At 43.8% G+C, this 27,944-nt stretch overlaps 1 protein-coding gene and 1 long non-coding RNA gene across 2 annotated transcripts; both read right to left on the bottom strand.

Annotated features, from left to right (window-relative positions):
- Positions 1–733: 733 nt before the first annotated feature.
- vma12 (vacuolar ATPase assembly factor VMA12) lies at positions 734–8,142 on the bottom strand. The gene is made up of 6 exons (XM_030381637.1): positions 7,711–8,142; positions 4,865–4,938; positions 4,537–4,626; positions 3,444–3,486; positions 2,896–3,008; positions 734–2,494 (listed from the first exon to the last, which is right to left on the bottom strand). The coding sequence occupies exons 1-6, from the start codon at positions 7,892–7,894 to the stop codon at positions 2,399–2,401; spliced, it is 600 nt and encodes a 199-aa protein (XP_030237497.1). The 5' UTR covers positions 7,895–8,142; the 3' UTR covers positions 734–2,398.
- Positions 8,143–19,746: 11,604 nt separating this feature from the next.
- Positions 19,747–20,793, bottom strand: LOC115561512 (uncharacterized). Its single transcript, XR_003979933.1, has 3 exons — positions 20,552–20,793; positions 20,045–20,143; positions 19,747–19,837 (listed from the first exon to the last, which is right to left on the bottom strand). It is a non-coding gene; the product is annotated as an uncharacterized LOC115561512 (long non-coding RNA).
- Between the last annotated feature and the right edge of the window lie 7,151 nt (positions 20,794–27,944).

The raw sequence follows: 27,944 nt of genomic DNA, 5'->3' as shown, positions 1-27,944 counted from the left end.
TAGTACCTAGTGGGAGCACCTATGGAGCGGGTGGGGGTCGACGTCCTGGGGCCATTCCCAGTCGCCGACTCCGGCAACCACTATGTCCTCGTGGCCATGGACTACTTCACCAAATGGCCTGAGGCGTATGCGGTGCCGGACCAGACTGCGCCACCACCGTAGAGAGGCTGCTGGAGGAGATGTTTGCCCATTTCGGGGTCCCTGCTGAGCTCCACAGCGACCAGGGGCGGAACTTTGAATCCCAGGTCTTTGGAGAGGTCTGCCGGCGGGGTGCACAAGACGAGGACGACGCCGCTCCATCCCCAGAGTGACGGTTTGGTGGAGCGGTTTAACCACACCCTGGCCACCCAGCTCGCCGTCCTCACCAGCCTGCACCAGAGGGACTGCCCTAAACTGCGGAGCCACTGACAGGGGCCTGGGGAAATCCTGGGTTAAATTTTCGCCGGAATTACGCTTCAAAAATGAATTCTGAGTGGCTTGCATGTTCCAAAATTATAATTATTTATTTTCAGAAACGGCCAGTATTTTGCCCAGCTTTGCTCTATACAGGGGTGTACAAACTTTTTTCAAAGGGGGCCATATTTGAACAATTTAAAAACCTTGAGGGCCGAATGCCTCTCCCGAGATAAAGATAGACTTTATTTTCACCTATACAACAAAATTGGGAGAATTATATATATTATACATATAATTATAATATCTTTGGACCATAATAAAGTCACATGCAAATTAATTGCATTTCATAATTTTTATTTAACGATATGCAATAGTCTGCAATAGACTTCAATTTGACAATAACAAATGCTTGAAGAAAAAAACACCACATAAGGAACAAGCATTGAGGAATAGCTGTCTAAGTTAATTTGAGAAGACATGTATGATTTCATGACAAATTCACCAACTGTATTGCAACAATTGCAGTCAAATAAAAATATTGTCTTTTCTTCAATTTCATTAACCCAGAACAGTAGGAAACTAACAACAATTTGACCATAAAAAATGCACATGCAAGAAATAAACATACAGGTCTCTCACAATTTCCAGATCGCACCACACAACCAAACTTGTTGTTTCAACATAAGATTTGAGTGTCCATGCTGCCTTGAAATTTTATGCCAACATAACTAAGACAATAAGTTAACTTAAATAGATATTGCTATTTGACTCAACTCCATATTCAGTCCATATTACTTGAAACCGTTAGATGTATGTTTTAAATAGCATTATAAGTAACAGTTTTTTGTTGATGCAACTACAAAACTAGTGAGTTGTACTTACATTTATGAACTGATTGAATATAAAGCCCATTCAGGATTACTTAAATGTATAGTTTGATGTAGCTACAGCAGCCATGATGTAGTAATTCGTCCATGCGATTGCTAACCCTTATTAGCCTACCTGTGGGGGGGAGGGGTCAGATTCATGGGGGTCGCGGATGTGGCTAGCACTAGAATGGTGCTGCCACCATGTGGTGAAAAGAGAAATTGCAACGGTGGCAGGCTGGCAGGCCATAAATAATACATTTTCGTAAGGGAGCCGGTCTTTGGACATGCCTGCTCTAGAGGAACACAGGATTCATGGCTTAAGTAGGCAACAAAATTAATTAGGCACAAAGGTTGTCTTAAGTGGTAACCTCAGAAAATACCTCATGCTGCAGGTTAGATTGTAGAGATGCAAAGTGGGCAGATAAGAGCAGGTGAGTGGTGTGCTGAGGATTCATCCCAAGCTTGGTTTTGATTGGTCAATTTGTCCAGGGAGAGTTCTACTTTGAGAGGCTTTCCAGAATTACTTGTTGCTATGGTTGGTTGCATGGTACGCTTAGTTCTAGCATACTGGTAGTTTTTGAGTCAAGAACTGTTAACCAGACAGAACTGCCATGGGAATGATTGGAAATGATGTCCTATAATAATGATAATAGCATAATAATGTTACATTTCTGAGAAGCAGTTAACTATATCTATTTGCCTGCCAAGTTTCACATCTCTAGCATAGAAATGTGATTACAATAAAATACCTACCAACACCAGGCCCTTCGGCCCTGGAGCCCCCCATGACGGTCCAAGACAACATCCTTTGTAAGACAAGTAATACTTTTAATGACACAAGAAGTAGATACAGCATGTGGGGAAAAAGGAGATCAAGTTAATAAAAAAAAAAAAGATGACAATTGAATAACATAACGGTTGACAAATAACTTTGCTATCAATACCAAAGCAATTGGCATCAATCAATACCCAAACATCAACGCTAAAACTCCCATTCAAATCGTTTGGTCCAATCACCAGGTCCCAGATTTAATGATCTCAAAGTGATCAAGAACAGATAGATATGTTCATATTCGTGATGATCATTCAATGAGAACGTTTGCCGTCGAGGGCCCAGGGTCCTGATGTAACCTCTATGGTTCTCCTAATTCTCCTTCCATGGTTCGGACCAAGACGTAAAGCTCTGCCAAACCGACAACAGACGTGGCGATAACTGCAGCAATCACCCTCTGGAACCAAAGCAAAGGAGTTAATTTGTGTTAAAGAAGAAAACATCCAAACTGTCCACAGTAAGAGGGAACCACTGCACTTTATCCATGATTTGAATGGACATGTACATCAATGACTCCATTTTGAAAGCTGCTCAAACAATGCAGTGACAGGAACTCAAATAGTTTGTGTGTGCATAGTTCAACACACTGAGTAAAGGAGTCAGATGTTATCCAAAGCATACACTGATTGCTGACTCATATCCAAAAGGTTTGGAGAAAGACCTATTTCTAAGCATAATTAGGCATAAGTCACCATTAAATAATTATACATTCAATACATATGCACAAAAACTAAAAGTTGTCAAAGGAAGCGGAAATTTTATGCAATGACACCGCTAAGATAAAGTGCTTGAATTTACCGCTGAAGTCTCAGTGAAGATATACTGGCTGCCCATGTAGGAACAGGCAAACGTTGCGGCAACCGTCACCAGGAAGTTTAACACCGTCACAACAGCGGCCTTAGCTGAGCGCACTGCGAACAGGAATGGTATGATAAAAAGTGAATACATTTATACTGCAGTTTTCAAGTGCTTTAGAATGATTGAACATTATAATTGATATAGCATATTCTTACAATACTTGTATTTTAGCTATTACTTTTCCTTCCATGACTGCCCTACAGACAGTTCATGTGCATGTTGGTTGCGTATTGCTCAAAAGACACCTTGCCAGGATGTACCCACAGGATCTCTTCTAGACGACCCACTCTACATCATGAGACATTCTTGTATTCTTATAGCCCACTAGGCAACAATGCTTCTCACAGAGACAAATTACATCGAAGATCCATATATATAAGATTAAGTATATCTATCTATCTATCTATCTATCTATCTATCTATCTATCTATCTATCTATATATATATATATATAGATATATAGATATATATATATATTAGGGACAAACCTTGCATTCCAAAATCTGCCAGTGTTCCATTCCGGTTAATTTCCTTGAAGGTTAAGAGAGATATATAATATTATACTTTTAGATAACTACATTTTTGTATTCCATTAAAGTGGTCAACAGGGATGGCTGACTAAACTTAAAAAAATTAACCCTGCCAATACCCTATATTTTTTTGAGTAGGTAATGTGCATATTCAAGCAATATCGATTTGGTTACAAAACAAAATATCTCATTACGCATGTTTTCATGTCTCATGCCTTTTAAACCACTTTTTGACGAACCTGAAGAGTGAAGGCACAACAGTTGTACCAACCGCATGGACAGCATTAACACCACAATTCACAATATAACACAATGTGTGTAACATCGTAATAACTTAACTAACTCAAAAAATAAATAACCATTTCAACAATTCAATTCTAGAAAGTGTACCATTGTGGGGTAATCTCTACGATGATGTTGACCCCTTAATGCCGCGTTTCCACTGCAGGGTGCGGAACGGATCGGATCGCAAAGGGGCGGTAGGGAGGGGGCGGTATAGCCCAGCTCAGTTCCGAGGTCGCGTTTCCACCGCCGACAGTACCCTTTGTGGTAGGCCGGATGTCGATCGCCGCGGCAGCTACGTAAACATCGTAAACAACGTCTTCCTCCGCAAGAATGCAGACGAACGTCTCCACGTCCTTGTTCGCCCAAGCAAGCTTTTTACGCGACATGTTAATTGTAAAGAATAATACCTCGAGGCTACTGTTTGTTTGTTTTTATCCCCGCGTCACCCGGAAGTGACGATTCTGTCGACCAATCAACGGAGGGGGGGTGTAGCTAGAATTCCAGGGTACCCTTTCAGGCGTCTGGTCTCGTTTTGGGTACCGCAACGGAGGAGTCCCTAAAATGGGGTCGGAACGGGTACGGCATTTGGCGGTGGAAACGCGATCCGACCCGCACCTTTGCGATCCGATCCGTTCCGCACCCTGCAGTGGAAATACGCCATAAGATGACCCTTGAATCTATGTAAATGCATCATACATGATAAATCATGATCATTGCCAACAAACCCATGCACCTTGCACATGGTTGTCATGTTAACAGAAGTCACCTGAGTGTTGACATTACGCGTGATCCTGTGATACTCCTCATTCGCCAGCTTGGCTTTAATCTTCTCGAGTCGGGCCACCAGCTCAGGGTTCTGGTGTGAAGAACATTAGTATCATACGATATAATTGACTGTCATTAGTACTGTATCTATATGTAGTAGATATACTATCATTAGTATACGTGTTCGGTATGAGTTCAGATATAACTACGATACATTATGTCGGAAACATTGATTTACTAAAATAACTCTGGAGTTCTGAAAGCAACGAGCACTGCAACACTTAAGGCTGAGGGTTAGAGCAAAGGGTTGTAATGGTATCAAGACTTACCCTCGGATGCTTCACTACCTCCGGCAGATACGGCAAGCTGGTCTCCAACAACTGGTACAGGTAGAAGGGATGCCCTGAAGACAAAAGGTCAAACTTAAACTTATACGAGTTCTCAAGACACAGCAGGTGATTATACATAAACCTAGGCTGGGTAGCCCCGACAATTATGCCGGCGATTAAAGAAGCACAAGGGTCTGGAGAAGAGCAATACATTTATTTCTACTTCCGATACGTTTTTGCGGGAGCATATCACCGAGCTGGCATTTCCCCTTGGCGCGCTATTGGCTGGTTTAACACATTGACGACAGGGAAGCGTACGAGGCCCGTTGATCACGCCTCTTGTGCTGAAGAAAATGACAGCAGCTTCCCCAGACTAACGTGCAATCCAGTGGCGGACTCAGGGGGGGGGCAACCATCGTGGCTCAATGGTTGAAAAAGCGCGCTAAAGTGCCCTTCAAGAGTGTCAAAAACTAGAGGAAAATTCAATGACGTGCCTTAGTGAGTGCCCTTATAGTCCCCTTCTGCCCGTCTGATGCCCTTTTAGTGCCCCCTTTAGTACCCTGATAGTGCCCTTCTGCCCGTCTAGTGCCCTGATAGTCCCCTTCTGCCCGTCTGGTTCTTCTAGTGCCCTGATAGTCCCCTTCTGCCCGTCTGGTGCCCTTCTAGTACCCTGATAGTGCCCTTCTGCCCGTCTGGTCCTTCTAGTGCCCTTCTAGTGCCCTGATAGTGCCCTTCTGCCCGTCTGGTCCTTCTAGTGCCCTTCCAGTGCCCTTCTAGTGCCCTTCTAGTGCCCTGATAGTGCCCTTCTGCTCGTCTGGTCCATATAGTGCCCTTCTATTGCTCTTCCGCCCATCTGGTGCCCTTCTAGTGCCCTTCTGCCCATCTGGTGCCCCCATGGTTGAAAAAGTGTGCTAAAGTGCCCACTATGGTGGTGAAAATGAGAGAAAGTGCCTTATTGGCTGCCCTTTACACGTGAACAAAAATTAATGAGTGCCCTATAGGTTGCCCCTGATGATGATGATGTGCCTTCTGGAGCAAGAATATGGCAAACCGAAAAAAACATGTTGTGGTTAGCTATTGAGGTGCAGACGTTCCTCTCTTTGGTAGCTGACGAACGGGGAATGCGAGGCGTTGCTTTCATGTGGCGTTGCCATGACAAACAGCTACATCGAGTGGTACTTAAATCTCCACTGGATAACGAAGCAAAAAGCGGATTAAGAGTATGTCAGTACTAGGGCTGTCAAAATTGCTCAAAAATGACATTCGAATGTTCGTTTGGAAAAAAATCACGAATTCGAACTATTCGAATATCTGGTTGCCTATTTTACGCAGTTGCCGTCAATATGTCAATAATGCGACAAAACCATGGTTCAAATTAGTGGGATATATATATATCCTATAAACAGCCCAGTAACGTGGAGGCCTAATCATGAAAAGCCACAACTTTGTATAGCTTGCATTTCACCACCACACCTGCAAGCGCGCAAACTATAGTAATCTGAAGAAGACGCCCGCTTCTGAATGTTACAAAGTATGCTAGTGGTAACGTTCCTTGCTTTGCTTACCATTTATCGAGAAGGCCTATTAAAATCGATAAAGAAAAAAATGCATGTCGCCTACGTCTTTCACCATGCCAGCGAAAGGGCCAGCACTACGCACCGTTCGGATTCATGAAAAAAAAGCTGTCTCGGACTTTGCCGAGAACATTGCGTTATAGCAGCTTTCACCAGCCAGACTACTAGCTCCCTGAGCTCTACTACGGATGCTTATTGAATGGCATAGCCGGAATACCTATATCCAAGTACGGAAACCCCGAGGGGATAAAACACATTCGCTCTTCACAATACTAGTCTGTTACACTTGTACCGCGGGAGTGTTTTTTCACATTCGAATATTATGAGGGACATCGCGAACAGACAGAGGCTCATTCACAAAGCAGATAGAGGCGCTTGTACCGCGGGAGTGTTTTTTCACATTCGAATATTAACTTTCACGTTCGAATTCGCGTTTTTGGATACATTTCTAACGAATATTCGAACTTCGAATATTCGTTGACAGCCCTAGTCAGTACCCATAGTGGAAAAGCGCAATTAGATGCCAAGTTAGAAAAACTTAATATTTTTAGTTTGCATAATCCGTTTAAAATGTGTATACATTTTTTGAGCGTTCAAGATCATTCAAGTGTAGGTCATTTCATGCAAGAGAGACGATATTGGTCAGCTATCACCTCAACAAGAAGGAAAACTTCCTTAAATGTTTCCGTAGCTGGCTGTCAGCGGTCAAAGACTGTATGGTAGCGGCAAATTGAATTTTCTCCAGTCAAATTTTTACTTAAATGTTAGTAAAGATGAAAGCAGTAAGGCATCCTCCTTTCTTTGGCTAAAATGTGAAAGTGCACAATGATGTGAACAACTCATTTTGGTGTTTATAAAGTCACTAGAATAAGGGGAAACAGTGTCTTTGAAGCAATTTTTTTTTCTGGGGGAGAACCCCCAGACCCCCCGTTTAAATTATGAGCCCAACTATTCTTTTAAGTGCTACATGGAGATGTAACAAGTGCCCCGAATGGGACCTTCAAGGCAGCGCTTGCTAAGGTTAGGGGATAGGACCTTCCAGGCAGCGCTGCCTTTAAGGCTCCGTTGGGGGAACAAAACAATCAAGTTAGAAAAGCCACTGTATCCGCTGGTGGGGCCCCATGTTGTCCAGAATGTGCCCTTTTTATTTTTTCGCCCCTGCCCTTCAAACAGTCTGAGTCCGCCACTGGTGCAATCTATGATTGAGCTTGGTCTGGCAATAGCCAGACTAACATAAACCATGATGAGTGAACACAACGCAGCACGACTAACCATTATCTCGAAGACAATTCTTTAGTTTTCTTAACGTCGCAAATGAGATCCTGTCCTGATCTCTCTTCTCGACCAGTCCCTTCAGTTCGGCCCGCAGCTCCTCTGGACAGGAGAAGCCATTCTGTTCCAGCAGCTCCGTCAGCCTGAGTCTGACTCCGTCTCCTACTTCAAAGGAGGAGGCCATCGCTGGGGAGGTAAAGAGGTCGCTCCTGGTGACAATGTGGTTACACGTACAGCGTTAACTCTCAAACCGGACGGATGATTGTTTAGGCTCTGGTACTACCGTTCAATTAAAAATCGTTCATATGAATATTATTCCGTTGGATATATCAACTGCTCGTTAGACGCTGTCAGGACGGCTGTAAACAAGGTCGGAGGACACAATTTTCTTCTTCTTCTTCTTCTTCTTCTTCTTCTTCTTCTTCTTCTTCTTCTTCCTAATGTTTTATGGCGGTTGACAAAAAACTTTTTAGTGGATTACCGCCACCTACTGGTATGGAGTGTAGATCGGGACTTTTACGCATTCCTGAATTTTATGAATAAATAAATAAAATAAAGAAATCAAAGAAAAAAACAAAAAAAATAGATTCTCTCTATTAAGCTAGTTCTCCTAAGATACTGAAACAAAAAAGGATTACATTTGTCCTCAGAACTTCTTCGTAAAAGATCCTGTAAATCATAATTCAACTTAATTTCTTTAAAGATCCCATGCCATGCTATTTATGGATGCTTTAATATAGGTATTAGTGGGCTACAAACACAGTATTCAAAGACGTCCCCGAAATTCAGCCGTGGTGCAGAGTTACCACCACTCCAAACCAGTCGCACATTGAGCTTCCCCCAAACGCGCTGTTTCGGTGGGCGTGTCAAGGCAGGTCAAGGAGGGGGGTGGGGGTGTGGCCCTGAGCAGCTTGTAGCCACAGTACAATGCGCTCTGGTTACGGTGGGCGTGTCAAGGCAGGTTAAGGAGGGGGGTGGGGGTGTGGCCCTGAGCAGCTTGTAGCCACACCGCTCGCACAGCGCTCGCCGCTCTGTTGACGGTGGATGTATCGCAATGGCTCGTAGAAACCCATATTATACATAGATATCTATATAATATATGATGTATATTATCACCTGGCCCTGCATGCGCTCTGTTTACGGTGGATGTATCGCAATGGCTCTTATAAACCCATATTATACATAGATATCTATATCATATAATCTATAATATATATTATCACCTGGCCCTGAGCAGCTTGTAGCCACGGTACCATGCGCTCTGTTTACGGTGGATGTATCGCAATGGCTCTTAGAAACCCATTTTATACATAGATATCTATATCATAATATATATTATCACGGCCAAAAGCTGTGTGAGCCTCCAGACGATCAAACGACCGCGTCTTCTTCAGATTGATGTGGAAGTGGAAGAACCAGAGACGTCGGAGAACCCGACGAAGTCCTTTGCGATTCATTATATCGTCTGCACACAGGTTTTGGCCGTGATAATATGTATTATTTGATATAGATATCTATGTATTATATGATATTATTTAGATGTAGAGCCCCAGGACTGTAACGCTGCTGGAGTTGTTAGGATCTAAACAACACGTCGGACTCTCGTCTCTGGTATTTCTACAACGAGACTCGTAGTGGGGGTTATCTCAGCCATGGTTGAGAATGAATTGGGGGAAAGGAACTTTGGCTTTGACTCCCTGAAGTACATGAACCACGACATGGAGGAGAAGGGGATTGTTGGCCGCGAATGTATCCCGCTTGAGCCCTGCTTCCCGCCGCCTCGGCAGCGGTCAGCGCTAATCCCCGCCTCCTGAAGCGGTGGTCCATCGGCAGCGAGGCTCCGGCGGGAGACGACCGCGGTCAACAATCCCTTTCTCCTCCATGTTGTGGTTCATGCCTACTTCAGGGAGTCAAAGCCAATGTTCCTTTCCCCCAATTCATTCTCAACCATGGCTGAGATAACCCCCACTACGAGTCTCATTGTAGAAATACCAGAGACGAGAGTCCGACGTGTTATGCGCCATCACACCAACAGCAGAACGGTTATCCAAATATCAAGGAAGTGTACAACACTTGCGTTACAGTCCTGGAGCTCTATATCTAAATAATATCATATAATACATAGATATCTATATCAAATAATACATATTATCACGGGCAAAAGCTGTGTGCACGTCCAGACGATATAATGAATCACAAAGGACTTCGTCGGGTTCTCCGACGTCTCTGGTTCTTCCACTTCCACATCAATCTGTAGTAGACAGAACCGCGCACTGCCTGCTGCCTGCTGCCGGCGCAAGGCACCACCGCCCGGCTGCCCGCTGCCGGGCGGTGGTGCTTCGCGGCGGTGGTGCCTCGCGCCGCGGCAACCGGCGGCAGGCAGCATGTCGCAGTTCATGTACTTCGATGTCGTTCTGCCATTGCATTCAAAATTCTGTAACTAGCCTGTTACTACGAACTAAGCAACTACCATACACGATTAGCATTTAGCACTAGCTCAATCACGACTCCTTCAGAATTCTTGTGGGTGGTTACGAACCAACCAAGTGGGCAGGGCCATGAATAATAGTTTGACAACGCTACGTCACAGTGTCACCTTATCCAGATTGGCTCATTTCTTCTGCCTTTTTCCTTTCATTGCCTATTGCATTCAGCAGACACACTGCATAGATTTCAAACTTACCACAGCTCACAAACTTATTCAGACCTATGTTATTTTACAAACAACAGGAAAAATGTGATTTTAATGGCATGGGCTCTTTAAGATTCAATATCAGTTCCCTTCTCTCAGCATCATATTTTTGACAATAAAGCATAACATATTCTAAAGTTTCTTCTTCATTACAATATTCACATCTTCCCGAATTGGGTTTTCCTATTTTAAATAATTTACTGTTTAATCTTGTATGACCAAAGCATTGCCTGGATATTATTGTTTCCTCTTTCCGGGTTCTCCACGTGCTTGTCATCACGCCTACTTTTCTCTGAATTCTGTGTAAGTGTAACCACCTTCCTTTTTTCTCTTCTTCCCGCTGCTTTTGCCACCTTTCTATCAATTTATACATTGGATTGGATTGGATTCAGTTTATTGTCATTGTGCAGACACTGCAGAGTACAACGAAATGAGGTTTTGTGACCAACCGGAAGTGCAAAGGAAGCAGTAAAGTGCAGTTTGTACATGAATTATCAGAGAATTATCGGAGCAGCATAGTTACAATAAGTGCAGTAAATATAAATAAATATAAATATAGCAATATAAATATTCAAGTAGAGGGATAATTGTTCAGTCAACTAGCATGGATATAAATAGAAATATAAATAAAAATAGAGTACTATGGGTGTTGATACAGGGGATATGTAAATTCAAGTAGAGGGATAATTGTTCAGTCAACTAGCATGGATTAGTGCAATGAATGGCCGCGGGGGGGGGGTAGAGTTTAGGAGGGTGACAGCCGCAGGGAAAAAGCTTCCCCTAAACCTGCTAGTCCGGGTCCGGAGAGACCTGTAGCGCCTCCCAGAGGGGAGGAGGGTGAACAGTCTGTGGTTGGGGTGAGAACAGTCCTTGCACATGCCACGCGCCTTTCGCAGGCATCGCTTGTGCTGGACAGCCTCGATGGATGGGAGTGAGGAACCGATGATGCGTTGCGCAGTTTTCACCACCCTCTGCAGGGCTTTCCGGTCAGAGACAGAGCAGTTGCCATACCATACTGTGACACAGTTGGTAAGGATGCTCTCAATGATGCTGCGGTAGAAGTTCACCAGGATCTGAGGAGACAGATGGGCCTTTTTTAATTTCCTCAAGAAGAAGAGACGCTGGTGAGCCTTCTTGATCAGCTTAGAGGTGTTGAGGGTCCAAGAGAGGTCCTCTGAGATGTGGACACCTAGGAACCTATAGCTGGTGACGCGCTCAACCTCCGTCCCGTTGATACGGATGGGGGTGTGTGTGCCACCTCTAGACTTCCTGAAGTCAACGATGAGCTCTTTCGTCTTCTTAGTGTTGAGAGCCAGGTTGTTGTTGGCGCACCATGCAGTTAGGTGTTGGACCTCCTCCCTATAGGCCGTCTCATCGTTGTTGCTGATGAGACCAATCACCGTAGTGTCGTCTGCAAACTTGACAATCGTATTGGAACCATGTATAGTTGTGCAGTCGTAGGTGAAGAGGGAGTAGAGGAGGGGGCTCAGCACACAGCCCTGTGGAACGCCAGTGTTCAGGGTGAGGGTTGAGGAAGTGTGTTTATCCAACCTGACAGACTGAGGTCTGTTGGTTAGGAAGTCCTGTATCCAGGTGCAGAGGGAGGTGTTGATGCCCAGCTCAGTAAGCTTGGTGATCAGTTTGGAGGGGATGATGGTGTTGAACGCTGAGCTGAAGTCAATAAACAGCATTCTGACATAGGTGTTGCTGTTGTCAAGGTGGGAGAGGGCGGAGTGGAGTGCCGTGGAGATGGCATCCTCTGTGCTCCTGTTCTGGCGGTAGGCGAATTGGAAAGGGTCCAGTGTGGGTGGCAGACAGGTTTTGAGGTGAGCCAGGACTAGCCTCTTGAAGCACTTTGAGATGATGGGGGTAAGTGCAACTGGGCGGAAGTCATTCAGGCTTGCTGCAGTGGAGTGTTTTGGCACCGGCACGATGGAGGAGGTTTTGAGGCAAACGGGGACAACTGCTTGGGCTAGTGACAGGTTGAAAATGTCAGTCCAGACCTCAGTCAGCTGCACAGCATAGGCCCTGAGAACCCGTCCGGGGATACCATCAGGCCCAGCAGCCTTCTGTGCATTAGTCCTGCTCAGTGCTGCACACACGTCAATGGGGGAGAGAGTGAGGGGCTGGTGGTCTGCAGGGAGCACAGCCTTGATGGCCACCTCCCTGTTTTCCCTATCAAAGCGTCCATAAAAGTGGTTAAGCGCATCAGGAAGGGTGGCGTCACTGGATGGGGGGGAGATGTTGGCCGGTTTGTAATCCGTAATGGCCTGGATGCCCTGCCACATGCGTCGGGTCTCAGAGTTGCTCTTAAAGTGCTCCTCGATCCTCAGCTTGTAGCAGTGCCTGGCCGCTTTGATGCCCCTCTTCAGGTTAGCCCTGGATGAGCTATAGGCCCGAGCATCACCTGAACTGAAGGTGATGTCGCGTGCCTTCAATAGGAGTCGGACCTCTCTGTTCATCCAAGGCTTCTGGTTCGGGAATATGGTAATCCGTTTGAGGGTGGTGACACTGTTGATTTCAGAGTTCATACGTTTCAGAACAGAGGATGCGTATATATCAATATCCGTGTGGGAGTCGATGGTGGCCTGAGTGGCAAAATCCCTCCAGACAGTGCTACCAAACCGCTGCTGAAGTGCAGAGTCTGCTCCCTCTGGCCAAACCTTGACTGTCCTCACTGTGGGTTTCACCCGTCTGATGAGTGGGGAGCATATTGCATTGAGAATTGAGAAACGGCCATTGTCATAATGGCCGTTTCTCAATTTGCGTACTTGTGCGTGCTCGTGTGCTCATGGACTCGTGAAACGTCATCAGTCGTTGCCCGAGCACTGTTCCAATTCGAAGCACGCATCAAGCGATTACTGTCGTAAAACCCGGAAGTGTTCTTGATGCGTGCTCGGATCTCGCCGTTTCACCAAGCATGCATCGGAGGTGGCTCGTGTGTGCTTGCAATCGCTATAAATCCCAGGATGCATTTCGCACTCGCAGCAATACGATGGCAGACAATATGGAGAAGACGCACAACTGTAGCTTAAGTTACTCTTAACTTATATATATATATTTATATAATATAATAATAATAATAATAATAATATAAGATAATATATAAATATATATATATAAAGTCGTGTGTGTATAGCTTATACACATGACAGGACACGCACATCTTTTCAATTTTTATTCATTCAGAATATTTACATACTATTTGAAAATGAAAGAGGCTGGGATTTAGTTTTAGATCATTTGTTTATATTGTTCAGTAGTATATGCCTAAATGAGGCCATAGCACAGTTAACGGACGAGCAGAGGTGGTGACGTCATCGAGTCCGCTGCTGTTCCAATCGCAGGTACGTACTCGCGTGCTCGCAAGTATGTGCTTGAAGTACAGACTTGCCAAGTAAGTGCTTGCAAGTCATCGAGTCCGTAGTACGCGTGCTAGGAATTGAGAAACGGCCATACTGTCAAAGGTACTGCTTTACGGCAGTTTCTGAAGCACTTCGGCACTTCCGTATTTCCCTTTTCCCGCAACGATAACACCAGCTGTTGGAGGTAAGGCTTTTTATTGCTTAATACCAGTGGCAGCTGGTGAATTTTATTATAGGGGGGGCAGAAGGTTTGTAAACCAAACCCCGGTAGGGGGGTCTGGGGCCCTCCTCCCCCCGAAGATTTTTTTGTCTTTTTCACATAAAAACGAAGCATTCTGGTGCATTCTGACAAAATAGAACATTTCCTTACAAAGACGAATGGAGCCGGGGAACTACGTTTTTACTAAATTTATTTGCCTTGTAGAATTCAGCAAGATTAAAAGTGTCAATAATAATAGTAGGCTATAGTAATAGTATAAATGCACAATTTAAATATATATTATAAAAAGGCATATTGGTCTATCAATATCTAAGCTATATTATTGTATGTACGTTTTTATTACGTATATTTATTCTGTTCAATGAGATGTTAACTGACAACATAGGCTTTTGGTTGTAGCAGCCATGGTGACAAAGGCTGGCTGCCACAGGTCGCTCATTCAGCCATACCTCTGGTTGGTTGCGACCGATTGGCCGCAAAAAGGGTCGCAACGCTTTTATGGTCGCCTGCCAGAGGCCAGTGGCCAGCGGCCAGTGGCCAGCGGCCAGTGGCCAGCGGCAGCCAGCCAGCCGACACCAGCCAGCGTCGCAGCCCGTCATTACGTCGTATAATTATCATAACATCGTACTAAATCCTACTAAAATGTTAAAATGAAAGAGGCCGATTGCGTCAGTAAGTTTGACGAAAAGGGGAAAGATCTATCTGACCGTGGAGAGAATCAAAACACAACCCCTCGATTAGGCTACTAACCTATAGCACCACTTACACCACTGTGGCTTTTGTGTTGATATTGCTACACTATATCAAAATATATTATACTTTATCTTTCTTCATAGGATATTTTATTACTCTTTGACATTTATAAACCAATAGGCCCTGCAATATAATCAATACAAATTTGTAGCCTACGCATCACTGTATTACAGTTAATTTAAAATTAATTAGAGATGGATAGACCAATAGGCCTATTTATTTATATATATTATAAAAAAGCATATTGGTCTATCAATATCTAAGCTATATATTATTGTATGTACGTTTTAATTATACTGACGCAAGTGTATTTATTCTGTTCAATGAGATGTTAACTGATAATAGGCTTTTGGTTGTGGTAGCAGCCATGGTGACATTGGCTGGCTGCCACAGGTCGCTCATTCAGCCATACCTCTGGTTGGTTGCAACCTATTTACCGCCAAAAGGGTTGCAACGCTTTTATGGTCGCGACCTAGTCGTTCAGCCTGCCAGAGCCAGCTGCCAGCCGCAGCCAGCGGCAGACAGCGGCCAGTGGCTAGCGGCAGACAGCGGCCAGCCGTGGCGGGCCTGACGTCGGAGCCAGCCAGCTGATACCAGCCAGGCGTCGCAGCCCGTCATTACATCGTATAATTATCATACCATCATACTAAATCATACAAAAATGTTAAAATGAAAGAGGCCGATTGCGTCAATAAGTTTGACTAAAAGAGCAAAAATCTATCGGTCCGTGGAGAGAATCGAACACAAGCCTTCTTGATTACTAACATAGCGTCACTACCTCTTTCACCACTGTGGCATTGTATTTCTGTTGCACTTATATTTAATTCTATCACTCTATAATGAAGAACTTTGTGCATAATATACCCAATTAGGCTCAATGACATTTAACAAAACAAATTAGGCTATATATAAGATATAAAATACATTATTTGAATACGCCCGAAATTACCACTAATGTATTTTATTGATACTGATAGACCAACGATTTCATCATTTTAAACTGTACTTCAATATAAAAATATTAAAACAATCGCTGTGTCCCAATTCATAGGACGCATCCTTCGTAGACCGCGTCCTTCGAAGGATGCGGCCTTCGTAGACCGCGAAGGACACTCCGAAGGCCGAAGAAATGGGACGGTCTAGCCTACGGAGCATTTCTGGTTTACGTAACAAACCGTTACCGCCCTTTCACTTGCGTGACCACGCGCTGCTCCTGTCACCTAGCAACCCTGACAGCTGAACTGACCTGTTAGTAAACAGAAGTTAAACCGGACAGCGCGAAAAAAAGAAACCAACAAAAATTATTATTGATCATGTTTTTGTCTATAGTAGTTTTATAATAATTGTTGTAAATAGTCACATGAATGTTTGTTGTCAATAGTTTTATTGTTGTATATATGTTTTATAAGTTATATACGAATACATTAGTCCAGTGGTTCTCAATCTGTGGTACGCGTACCACTGGTGGTACGCGAGCGCCATCTAGTGGTACGTGGAGTATGCGCGAAAAAATTTAAGCAATCGGTAATCGTTACATAAACGTGAATGTCCAGCCACACAAACACTAAACACATCAGTCACACGGTTTCTAAATGGAATTAAAATTAAACTAGGCTTTATTTCTCCTTATTTCTTTCTGTGTGTATGTTGCCGTTGTTTTTCGTGTGCGTGCGCACCGAAAAGAGACGTTACTACGAGCCTCTTCTTTGAAGCATGTTAAACCGGCATAGTTATAACTGCTTTAATGATGAGTGGGGGAAGCAAAAATACTGCAAACTCGTTGCAATCTTGGCTCCAAGGAAATATAAGGAGTAGAAGTGTGTTACAAAATGAAGTTGCCAACAGTCAAGGTGATCCTAGCGCTAGTGCTAATAGTGCTTGCAGTGATTTGCGCAGTGAGGTTTCAGCACCGGATAGCAAACGACGCAAAACTGTAAGGAAATACCACTCGAATTACATTAATCTTGGATTTACTTGGACTGGGGCTGAGGATGAACCAAGACCACAGTGCGTTGTGTGCGGAGATGTTCTCAGCAATGAATGCATGAAGCCATCACATCTCACTCGGCATCTTTCCACCAAGCATCAATCACTGAAAGAAAAGCCAGTTGACTTTTTCATCAGAAAACGCGATGAGCTAAAGCAGTCAAAATCAACAATTAGGCACAGCATTACACCCGTTGCCAAAGCTCAGGAAGCTTCCTATCGTGGCAGCCTTCTTATAGCAAAAGCTGGTAAGCCGCACACGATTGCTGAAGAGCTATGTTTACCATTCGCAAAAGAGATGACGAGCATTATGTGTGGGGAGAACGTTGCGAAACAGTTAAGCTTGGTGCCGCTCTCTAATGACACAGTGTCACGGAGGATACAAGCGATGTCAGAAAATGTTAAACAAACACTGGTGGAACGCATTAAAGACAGTCCCTACTTTTCTATTCAACTTGACGAGACCACCGATGTTGCAGATTTGGCCAATTTGCTTGTGTTCGTCAGATACGAATATGAAAAAGCAACTCATGAGGATTTTCTGTTCTGTCAGTCTCTTCAGACGAGAACTACAGCTGAGCACATCTTTCAGCTCGTGAATGCCTTTTTCCAAGAGACTGGGCTTGATTGGAAAAAGTGCGTCGGAGTCTGCACAGACGGTGCAAGGGCCATGACAGGTCGCCACAGCGGAGTGGTGGCCCGAATCCGGGAGGTGGCACCTGATGTGCAATGGACTCACTGCAGCATTCACCGCGAAGCTCTTGCCGTGAAGAGAATGCCCGCAGAACTAAAGGCTGTTTTAGACACAGCTGTCAAAGCAGTCAATTTCATTAAATCCAGACCGATGCATGCTCGCCTTTTCCATGTCCTCTGCGATGAGATGGGCAGCGAGCATGTCCAACTTCTGTTGCATACAGAAGTGAGATGGCTCTCAAGAGGGAAGGTGCTGTCGAGGCTTTTTGAGTTGCACAGGGAGGTCCAAGTGTTCTTGCAGGACAAAAGCTTCCCCTTATCAGGTGTGTTTGATGACACTTTGTGGCTCAGTCAGCTCGCCTACTTGTCTGACATTTTTTCCCGAATGAATGAGCTGAATTTGGGACTGCAGGGACTCTCTACCAGTGCCTTTGATGTCCAGGACAAAATCAGTGCGATGCTGAAAAAGCTTGAATTATTCCAGATAAAAATACGGACTGGTGATGTGTCTGCGTTCCCTAATCTGGAGACGTTTCTCTCTGACAATGACCTCAGGCTCGCTGATCAAGTCAGGGACAACATTGCTGAGCACCTGAAATCTCTCCGACAACAGTTCGCTGAATATTTCCCTGCGATTGTGCAGGGGAATACATGGATGCGCAATCCGTTTGTTGTTAAGGCTCATGACGTCCTGGAGGAGAACCTATCGGCTCTTGAGCAGGAGCTTTTAATTGAACTGTCCTGTGACGAGACATTGAAGTCAACTTTCAGAGGCCAGACATTGCTGGACTTTTGGATGCAGCGACGAGGCGAATATCCGGCGCTTTCGGACAAGGCCGTGCGCTTTCTAATTCCATTCGCCACCACTTATTTATGCGAGAAAGGATTCTCTTCTCTCGCCTGCATTAAGAATAAATATAGAAGCAGGTTGGACGCTGAACCAAGTCTGAGGCTAAAGCTAACCGCAATCGACCCAGACATCGCTGCACTCTGTTCACAGAGCCACGCCCACCCCTCTCACTAAGCATGATAGGCCCAGGGTCGTCATTATCCATTTCCATTCTATTTTTTTTCTTCTTCTTATAAGTAGCCTACATTCCATTTAAATGCATTACTCGAAAATATCACAGTAGGGCCTACTTTTCATAATTTTCAATGTTCAATTTATCTCTGTAAATGGTTTATACAAGGCAATTTGCTTATGTTGTTTGACTCCAGTATTTTAATATTCGTGTTTTGATGCAGTACAATTTACACTTGTTAAACGTCACTAGACTGACTGGTATTTTATATCCCCATTTGCTGGGTAGGCCTATATTTTGATGCAGATCAGTTGTTAGTATTGTCACGTTGTAAGTTTTTTAAATACAATACATGAGTTTACATTAGTTGCTTCAGTCATATGAACAATAAATCATTAATATTAATGCCTTCTGTGTAATCTCTATGTAGTTACTGGCCTACGCTACTTTATTTTAATTCTGGTGGTACTTGGAGAGCCAAATCATTTCTAAGGTGGTACTCATGGTAAAAAGTTTGAGAACCACTGCATTAGTCAATACAAAAAAGTTAGTAAGGGTATTAATAAATAGTTAATCAAAAAAGTTAGTTAAATAGTTAGTTAACTAAGTTAGTTTCAATAAATATGTAAATAATAATAAACAATGTGTTAAATATAACAGAACATAAGTTATTTGTCCACCAAACGCTCCAAAATTGAGAAAAACCTATCCATTCTTTCCCTGCTTTCCTGGGCTCTTCTCTCCTCTGCCTCCCTTTGTAGCCTCATGTCCTCTTTTATTAACTGGAACATTTACATTTTACATTTACATTTAGGGCATTTAGCAGACGCTTTTATCCAAAGCGACTTACAATAAGTACATTTGTCATAAGAAGTGCATCAATATATCGCTGTCGGTACAGAAAGGATGTTCATAGAACCAAGTGCAAGTACCACAATCGCTAGGCTAACCCATTCCCCGTGTTACAGCCATGATAGCAGCTACTGCAGTTGCTACACAGTTAAGTACTATAATACAATACAATACAACACAGTGTACAATGGTTGCCAGAAGGGGGAGGGTGGCTATGCAGTCGAGGTGGACTCTGAACAGGTGAATCTTGAGTCCTTTTCGGAAGATAGTGAGCCACTCTGGAACATGTCTTCCTCTCTGTCCCTCTTTCTGGACCTTGGCCCTCGCTGTCTTTCCTCCTCCTGATCCTTGTCCTCCACCTCCTGATCCACCACTGCTGTAGGCTACTTGGCCCTGGTGTGTTCTCAGGGATGGAGGCAATTAGGACAGGGGGGTTGGTGGAATGCCTCTGTCCCAATACCTTATCCATGGGGACAAACCAGGGCCAAGTGGCAGCAGTGGGTTTCCCACCTACCCCCTCTCCTGACCCTGGATACTTGCAATCCTAAGGCAGAGTAAATCAATCATGGCAGTTAACAACAACAGCAGTATCAAAACAAATTGGAACAGATTTCTGGGGATGTTGCATCTGTCCTGCTGTTTAATGAGGGCTAATTTAACTAACCTTTACAAGATGGTCAAATGTAGATATATAAATGGCCTATAATAATTTTTATAAACTAACGATATAAATAAACGATTGTTTCCTTACCCCCAAGCCACACTTGCTGAGTAGGCTATTTCACCCCGGTGAACCGCTCATCGTTCTCCCCCCTCAATAGAATAAATCGAGCAGTATGCTGCTGGCTCCCTAAACCAAAACCAAATGTTAGAATTAGTTTTGCTTTACACTACCAAACAAAAGCAGCTTAAATAGCAAGATAACGAAGTTAACTGTGTCATCAATCCCAACGTCTGTAACGGTACGGTCTGAAAACGGTCCACAACCTGTGTTCGCGTTGGTCCATTTATCTAACGTTACAGAATAGCAAATTATCTATATAATCGCCACAATTTCGGTAAATATAACCATTTTGACCTCTTAAATTTGAAACTACAGGGCTTAACGGGTGTTCTTAGTTAACGTTACAGCGTCACTAACTGTAACGTTACCTAACTTATATTGCCTATTACTTTAATGAAAAAAGTTTTAAGGGCCCTTGTTTTTTTAAACATTTGTATCGTTAAATACTCGAGTGACTAGAAACCAAATACTTACATTTAAATGCAAAACTTAAATCGCCATTCTCCGCCATCTCCATCGATTGAGTGCGCAATGAATCTTGGGAGGGATACGTTGGGCCGTGAAGGATCTTGGGATACGTTGGGCCGTGAAGGATACAGCCGATGCATCCTTCAAATCCGGGAAAAGAAGGCTGCATTCGTAGGCCGCATTTGAAGGACCCTTGGAATTGGGACAGCACTTGGCGCGTCGCTGTGACGCAATCGGCGTCGACGCATCCTTCGAATGCAGCCTTCGAAGGATGCGTCCTAGGAATTGGGACACAGCAATAAAGAGCTGTAGGTAGCTTTCGCCAGAGAGCATGGCTTTCTGGTACTTCAACTGTCACAAAAAACCCGTTAATAACATGCAAATTCACTGATTAAGGACCGCCCATAGACTTTGAGCGACCGAGCCAGCCAGCGACCAAAACGGCAGCCAGACGAGAAAACGGCAGCCAGACGAGCGACCAACACAGCGACCAATGCGACCTACGTCGCGACCAATGCGACCTACGTCGCGACCAATGCGACCTACGTCGCGACCAATGCGACCTACGTCGCGACCAATGCGACCTACGTCGCGACACACGTCGTTGGCCACTCAGAGAGCTCGGCCCTACTGGGAAACGGTGTGAAAACTGTACGATGCTCGTACGACCAACTCTGCGATCCACTTAGGCTAACGATGTTTTCGGGAAACGGGGCCCTGGTTTGATCCGGTTTCTAAGGCTTTTGTACACCGTTAAAGTTACGTCAACAATTTCTAAATGTTTAAAGGCCCACTATGCAGAATCGGCCATTTTGAAATGGTGTTTTTTTGTTACAATAAACCCATCCTTTTTTATAGTTGACGGGAGATGTTATATCCTAGATTAGAATTGTTTTATCTTTGGTTGTTGAACAGAATGATCAGTGTAAGAGTGTTGGCCAACATTATACATAACGATAGCATGAACAATTTGCGCAGCAATCATGCGTATCTGGGCCCCGTTTCCCAAAAGCATCGTTAGCCTAAGTGGATCGCAGAGTTGGTCGTACGAGCATCGTACAGTTTTCACACCGTTTCCCGAAAGCATCGTTGGTAACGAACGTCTTGAAAACGCTCATAGCTAACGAGTGCTCCAGGATACTCGTAGGACGCTAAGAGCATCGTTAGCCTACTATAGAGTGAACTCATTATTGCATGCGGGTGTCTTCATTCATAAAAAAATGAAAACATTTGGTAGTATGCAATAATACAAATTATTCTAAAGAGGTCAGAGACTCCGTGCACAGCCCCGCCTTCCCCAGTGAACCAAGAAACCCGTGACGAACGGGGGATTTGACCCCCTCGGTTTTACACAGGAAACTTGAGATAAGAAGGTGAAATCACTGGGCGTGCCAATAAGCTACGACCGAACCGGCTCGGCAGTGTAGAAAGACCTATAGCCAGGGTTCGAGTTAGGTGGGAGGCAGTGGGAGCTGAGCTCCCATAAAGAGAGGTCTGGCTCCCATGAAAGCAGTAAACTCAAATATCTTTGGGGGTCTCGGAAAATACAGCCGCATAATATTGTAATTGCAACTAAAGCTATTTTCCCTTCCACATGCAGAGTAATATTGACGGTAAGTGGGGTAATAGAACGCCGGTCATTATGAAAATAAGCCCAGACAGGGCGACCCGGACACCGACGCGAAACGGAGGTGCTTCGACCTGACGGGGCTTATTTTCGATTATGAGCGGCTACTTGCCAAACGAAAAAATAGCCTAACTTCACAAGTTGACTTTTTACAATTTATTTGTTACCATACGTAGTGTTGATTAGCAGATAAATAGTTAGCCAAAGACGTTGACGTCGCTTAGCAACCGAAGAAGCTGGCGTTGTTGTAAAGGGCCCATGCAAGTGAACGGAGCATTCCACTATGGAAAGCCAAGAAGGCCACAATCCGGACCTAGATTGGCGCGGTAAAAGTGCAAAACCGTACGGAATCCGTACGGAAACCGTACGGTTTCAGTACGGATTCCGTACGGATTCCGTACGGTTTCCGTACGGTTTGGCAAGAATTCCGTACGGTTTTGAATGACTAATAGCCGCGGCTATTAGTCATTCACTCCGGCTATTAGTTATTCGCTCCGGCTATTAGGTATGCAGAACGAGCCCCTCCCCTTCTTTGCTTGACCACTAAGTTTGAAGGCTGTCTAACCAATCAGTGAAGAGAAAGACCAGACTAAAGTAACGCATTGTCGAAACTAGAGCTGCAGTGCCTCCATGTTTCGCCGTAACATAAGGCTGTGTTGTCTTTACGAGTTTCACTACAATGTAATGACCACCACTAGCTAGTGGAAAATATATTTGTGTATAGTACAGTGATATATTTGTATATGTTAGGCTATATATTGAGATGGCAGTCCCTCATCCCCAGATTGTTCGCGATATGCAGTAGCCAGCTCGGCCATAACATTACAATATTTCATGGATGCAAGCAAGCCAAGACAATCGATCTATATCTATTGCCTACATGACAACACGCAGACACACACACACACACACACACACACACACACACACACACACACACACACACACACACACACACACACACACACACACACACACACACACACACACACACACACACACACATATTAAGCACACTGGTAAAGCAATAGGAGCCTGCATTGGCTAAAGTTGTTGGGATGCACCTTATTTTATAACAGGGAGGGGCAAAGTTGTGCATTACAATGCAAACACGACAATAATTGGCACCGTTCTTGCGCACTCAGAAGAACATGAACTGAAAAAATGCCAGGTATATAGCATATCGGAGACGGGTACACAATCAGTGCATTTGCAAATGAGAGCCTGCAGTAGGACCGATCTTGTGACATTATTTAACCATCCATCTACAGCTAATACGATCAGACAGATACATCATTGATCACATAAAAGCCCACAACAAGCCCAACATCACCACGGCAGGTGCGCTCTCTCACGCACATTCACACAATCACTCCAACTTCTCCAACTCCAAGGCAAGGCTGTTACACTAAGACCACAAACAACCACAACTAACCAGCCTACATATCCACAATAATGCACAACAATCAGTTCTATGCATTGCGTCTATCTTCTGTTTGGTGCACATGGCTAATTTGCATAGTTTGCACCGGACTGTCGGCTCCGCTTGTCAAAAAAATAGAACGTATTTGTGAATAAATGCTTTGAATTCTGAATACTGGACTTGGTGAGCTTGAATAGGCTAAATTTAAGTGACCTTTAGTGAGATGGCCTAAAACGGAATACAAATGAATTATTCTAGGACATATAGGCTTTCAGGATCAATTCAGAGGTTCAACTGTTCGGGATCGGGTGTTGTCAGCAGTAGTCATTATGCGCTAAAATGGTCCCTGCCAGTGTTTTTCTATTCTGATGTTTGTGGATGAATCTTTCAGCTACAGCTTTGTTACAGTTCCTTGCGATGGTTTGCTAGTTTAACTATACAGCAATAAATCAAATGATGTAAGATGATGTGTCCGTTGCGTGGCTGTCATGTGAGAGCCGTATACGCATTTTAAAAACGCCTGTAATCAGCGTGACTCACGCTGATGTTTTTAAAATCACATCATCTTACATCATTTGATTTATTGCTGTATAGTTAAACTAGCAAACCATCGCAAGGAAATGTAACAAAGCTGTAGCTGAAAGATTCATCCACAAACATCAGAATAGAAAAACACTGGCAGGGACCATTTTAGCGAATTCAAAGCATTTATTCACAAATACGTTCTATTTTTTTGACAAGCGGAGCCGACAGTCCGGTGCAAACTATGCAAATTAGCCATGTGCACCAAACAGAAGATAGACGCAATGTATAGAACTGATTGTTGTGCATTATTGTGGATATGTAGGCTGGTTAGTTGTGGTTGTTTGTGGTCTTAGTGTAACAGCCTTGCCTTGGAGTTGGAGAAGTTGGAGTGATTGTGTGAATGTGCGTGAGAGAGCGCACCTGCCGTGGTGATGTTGGGCTTGTTGTGGGCTTTTATGCGATCAATGATGTATCTGTCTGATCGTATTAGCTGTAGATGGATGGTTAAATAATGTCACAAGATCGGTCCTACTGCAGGCTCTCATTTGCAAATGCACTGATTGTGTACCCGTCTCCGATATACCTGGCATTTATTCAGTTCATGTTCTTCTGAGTGCGCAAGAACGGTGCCAATTATTGTCGTGTTTGCATTGTAATGCACAACTTTGCCCCTCCCTGTTATAAAATAAGGTGCATCCCAACAACTTTAGCCAATGCAGGCTCCTATTGCTCTACCAGTGTGCTTAATGTGTGTGTGTGTGTGTGTGTGTGTGTGTGTGTGTGTGTGTGTGTGTGTGTGTGTGTGTGTGTGTGTGTGTGTGTGTGTGTGTGTGTGTGTGTGTGTGTGTGTGTGTGTCTGCGTGTTGTCATGTAGGCTATAGATATAGATCGATTGTCTTGGCTTGCTTGCATCCATGAAATATTGTAATGTTATGGCCGAGCTGGCTACTGCATATCGCGAACAATCTGGGGATGAGGGACTGCCATCTCAATATATAGCCTAACATATACAAATATATCACTGTACTAGACACAAATATATTTTCCACTAGCTAGTGGTGGTCATTACATTGTAGTGAAACTAGTAAAGACAACACAGCCTTATGTTACGGCGAAACATGGAGGCACTGCAGCTCTAGTTTCGACAATGCGTTACTTTAGTCTGGTCTTTCTCTTCACTGATTGGTTAGACAACCTTCAAACTTAGTGGTCAAGCAAAGAAGGGGAGGGGCTCGTTCTGCATACCTAATAGCCGGAGCGAATAACTAATAGCCGGAGTGAATGACTAATAGCCGCGGCTATTAGTCATTCAAAACCGTACGGAATCCGTACGGAATTCTTGCCAAACCGTACGGAAACCGTACGGATTCCGTACGGATTCCGTACGGTTTTGCACTTTTACCGCGCCAATCTAGGTCCGGATTGTGGCCTTCTTGGCTTTCCATATTCCACCACCTCATTGAGAAGAGCCGTGTCATAATAGCCCATACCTCCTATATCCCCCCCCTCCCCCGTCAAAATTCAGCGCAATGGAATCATAACTCGAACCCTGCCTATAGCCTACTTCATCCTGCCCAACGATATGGGCAGGATCTAGACCAAGCTCTCCTAAGCGGGTCAGCAATAGCCGTGTTTGAATGATAGTGAATGTATGGAACGTTGCATTTTTAATGTCTACAAATATTCTATACTAGAGAGCCAATCAATGAAACCTTAACTCGGCTCTCTTGCTGCGCAAAGTAGCCTATGTTTCAGAAATCAGCACATTAAGATAAATGTAGTTGTCACACAAGCTATTTTGGATTTTTGTAATACGGAATTATTTCAGGGGGGGGAAATGCCGTGAATAAATGTATGCACAGGGCGTTCAGGATTAGGACTGATAAATATGTCTGCCTAGGCCTAATCAATTGTGTTTTAATATCTTTAGCATTCATATTATTGCAGTCTATTATTTTCGTCGGCTACTCTGCTGTTGGCGTTGATGGGGGGGGGGGGGGGGATATTTTAACCCATTTGAACACCATTTTCCTGCGACATTCCTGCGTCTTCTACATAGCCCGTTTCAGCACCGTGTCAATGGACAGTTACAATCCTACGATCATCGTGAGTGCAGTGAAAGCGCGTTCACGTTAAGAGGAGTTTCAGGAAACGCTCCAAAGAAATTATCGATGGTTCGAAAAATCCATCGGGAGAATGATCTTACGAGCGAAGATCCATCGTTATCGGGAAACGGGGCCCAGAACGATAGTTATGTTATAACTCTATTTCTAAGATAGTAGGTGTAGCAGTCTAGGCTTCGCCTAATGGAGAGGAGAGCAGGTAATGTATTTAACATCCGCAGCGCTTAGTGAGGCACAGACACATGTCTGTCAAAAATAGTATTTTCTGGACTAACAATAATATGGAACCAGGAATAACGTGGTCTAGTGATAATAACTATTATAGTGAATACAACTACATAGCGATAGATACATACAAGTTATTTCCCAATCAGATGAATACATACGTATTCATCTGATTGGGAAATAACTTTGTTTCAACACAACAAGATAAGACAGAATAAAATCATTAACTCCAATTAGACAACAGAAACCTAGTGCGCATATACATTAAGTGCGCAACTAAAATAGTTACATAAATGGGTAGATGGGTAGATATTGGGTGTAGGCAAAAAAAACAAGGTCCAGTGGCGATATGTGTAAGTAACAGACTGTGATCTGCAAATAAGAGGAGGTGGGGGATGGGGGTGGTAGTTACGCATTGTGAAGTCGGAAAGCAGTAGACAGGACCTCTACTGAAATTTTTTGGGGCACTGAGACAGAAGGAGTCTCTTGCTGAACTCCTCTGCCTCTCTAGTGTCATGGTAAGGATGAGATGTGTTCATGATGGCCAGCAGTTTGGTCGCCATCCTCGTCTGCGTTGGTCGATGTTGGAATCCACAGCTTTGATGATGCTGCTGCTCCAGCCACATCTGCCATGAAGAGGGATCGTTCGACCACATTCTGGTGGAACTATCTTTAACTGTCAAATGTATAAATCCATTGGTTTGTCATGTTTACTTATTTGCTTACTGATCTGCGTTTATCTGTTTTGTGAATTGGACGAGCTAAAGCTTCATAAACCGTGCATGTCGATGCATCGGTGAATAAGGATTGCCCTCGTGGACACACATGAAACAAGCTACAGAATGGAAAACAATAACACCAAGTAGTCTGTGTCAAAACAACATAATTTAATACAGCCAAATACCTGCCCCAAATGTTTTTATCCACTCAACACTGAACCCGCCCAACAGATATGGCCTCAGATATAGCTTGGATAATATTTTCATAAGAATCTAATCCTTGTCTTGTGAATAAGCACACATCTGGTTTTATCAGTTGGATTAAATTTGCATTATTACATCTGGAATACAAAAATATAAAAGTATCTACTAAAGATCTGAGATTTGACACTCAGATTAAGGATTTATTTGAAGATTATTTGGTATTAAAAGTGATTATGATATGCTGAGCTCACTCTCCAACAGTAGACACTGATGCCCCAACATTGAGTTCCTCTGTCATATCTGCCTGCATATTATTACATCTCATGTAATACTTGAAGAACTTAAATCCAGGCAGCAATTGCAGAGGCTGTAAGCTGATAGACCCTGAGCTGCAGATTGAATTCAGTTCTTATCATCCCACTCTTTTCCATCCATCCCCCACCCCCCAAAGGATTTAGGATGCAATTAATAGAAAAATAAAAACAATTTCTCGTACAATAATAACTATTCTTTGTCAATTAATCAGTGCTTGGAAATATAATACTTTTCGAGG

This window comes from Gadus morhua, chromosome 16, assembly GCF_902167405.1.
Source record: "Gadus morhua chromosome 16, gadMor3.0, whole genome shotgun sequence".
NCBI lineage: Eukaryota > Metazoa > Chordata > Actinopteri > Gadiformes > Gadidae > Gadus > Gadus morhua.
The sequence above is the reverse complement of the archived record's forward strand: the minus strand, read 5'-3'. Positions and strand labels throughout refer to the sequence as shown.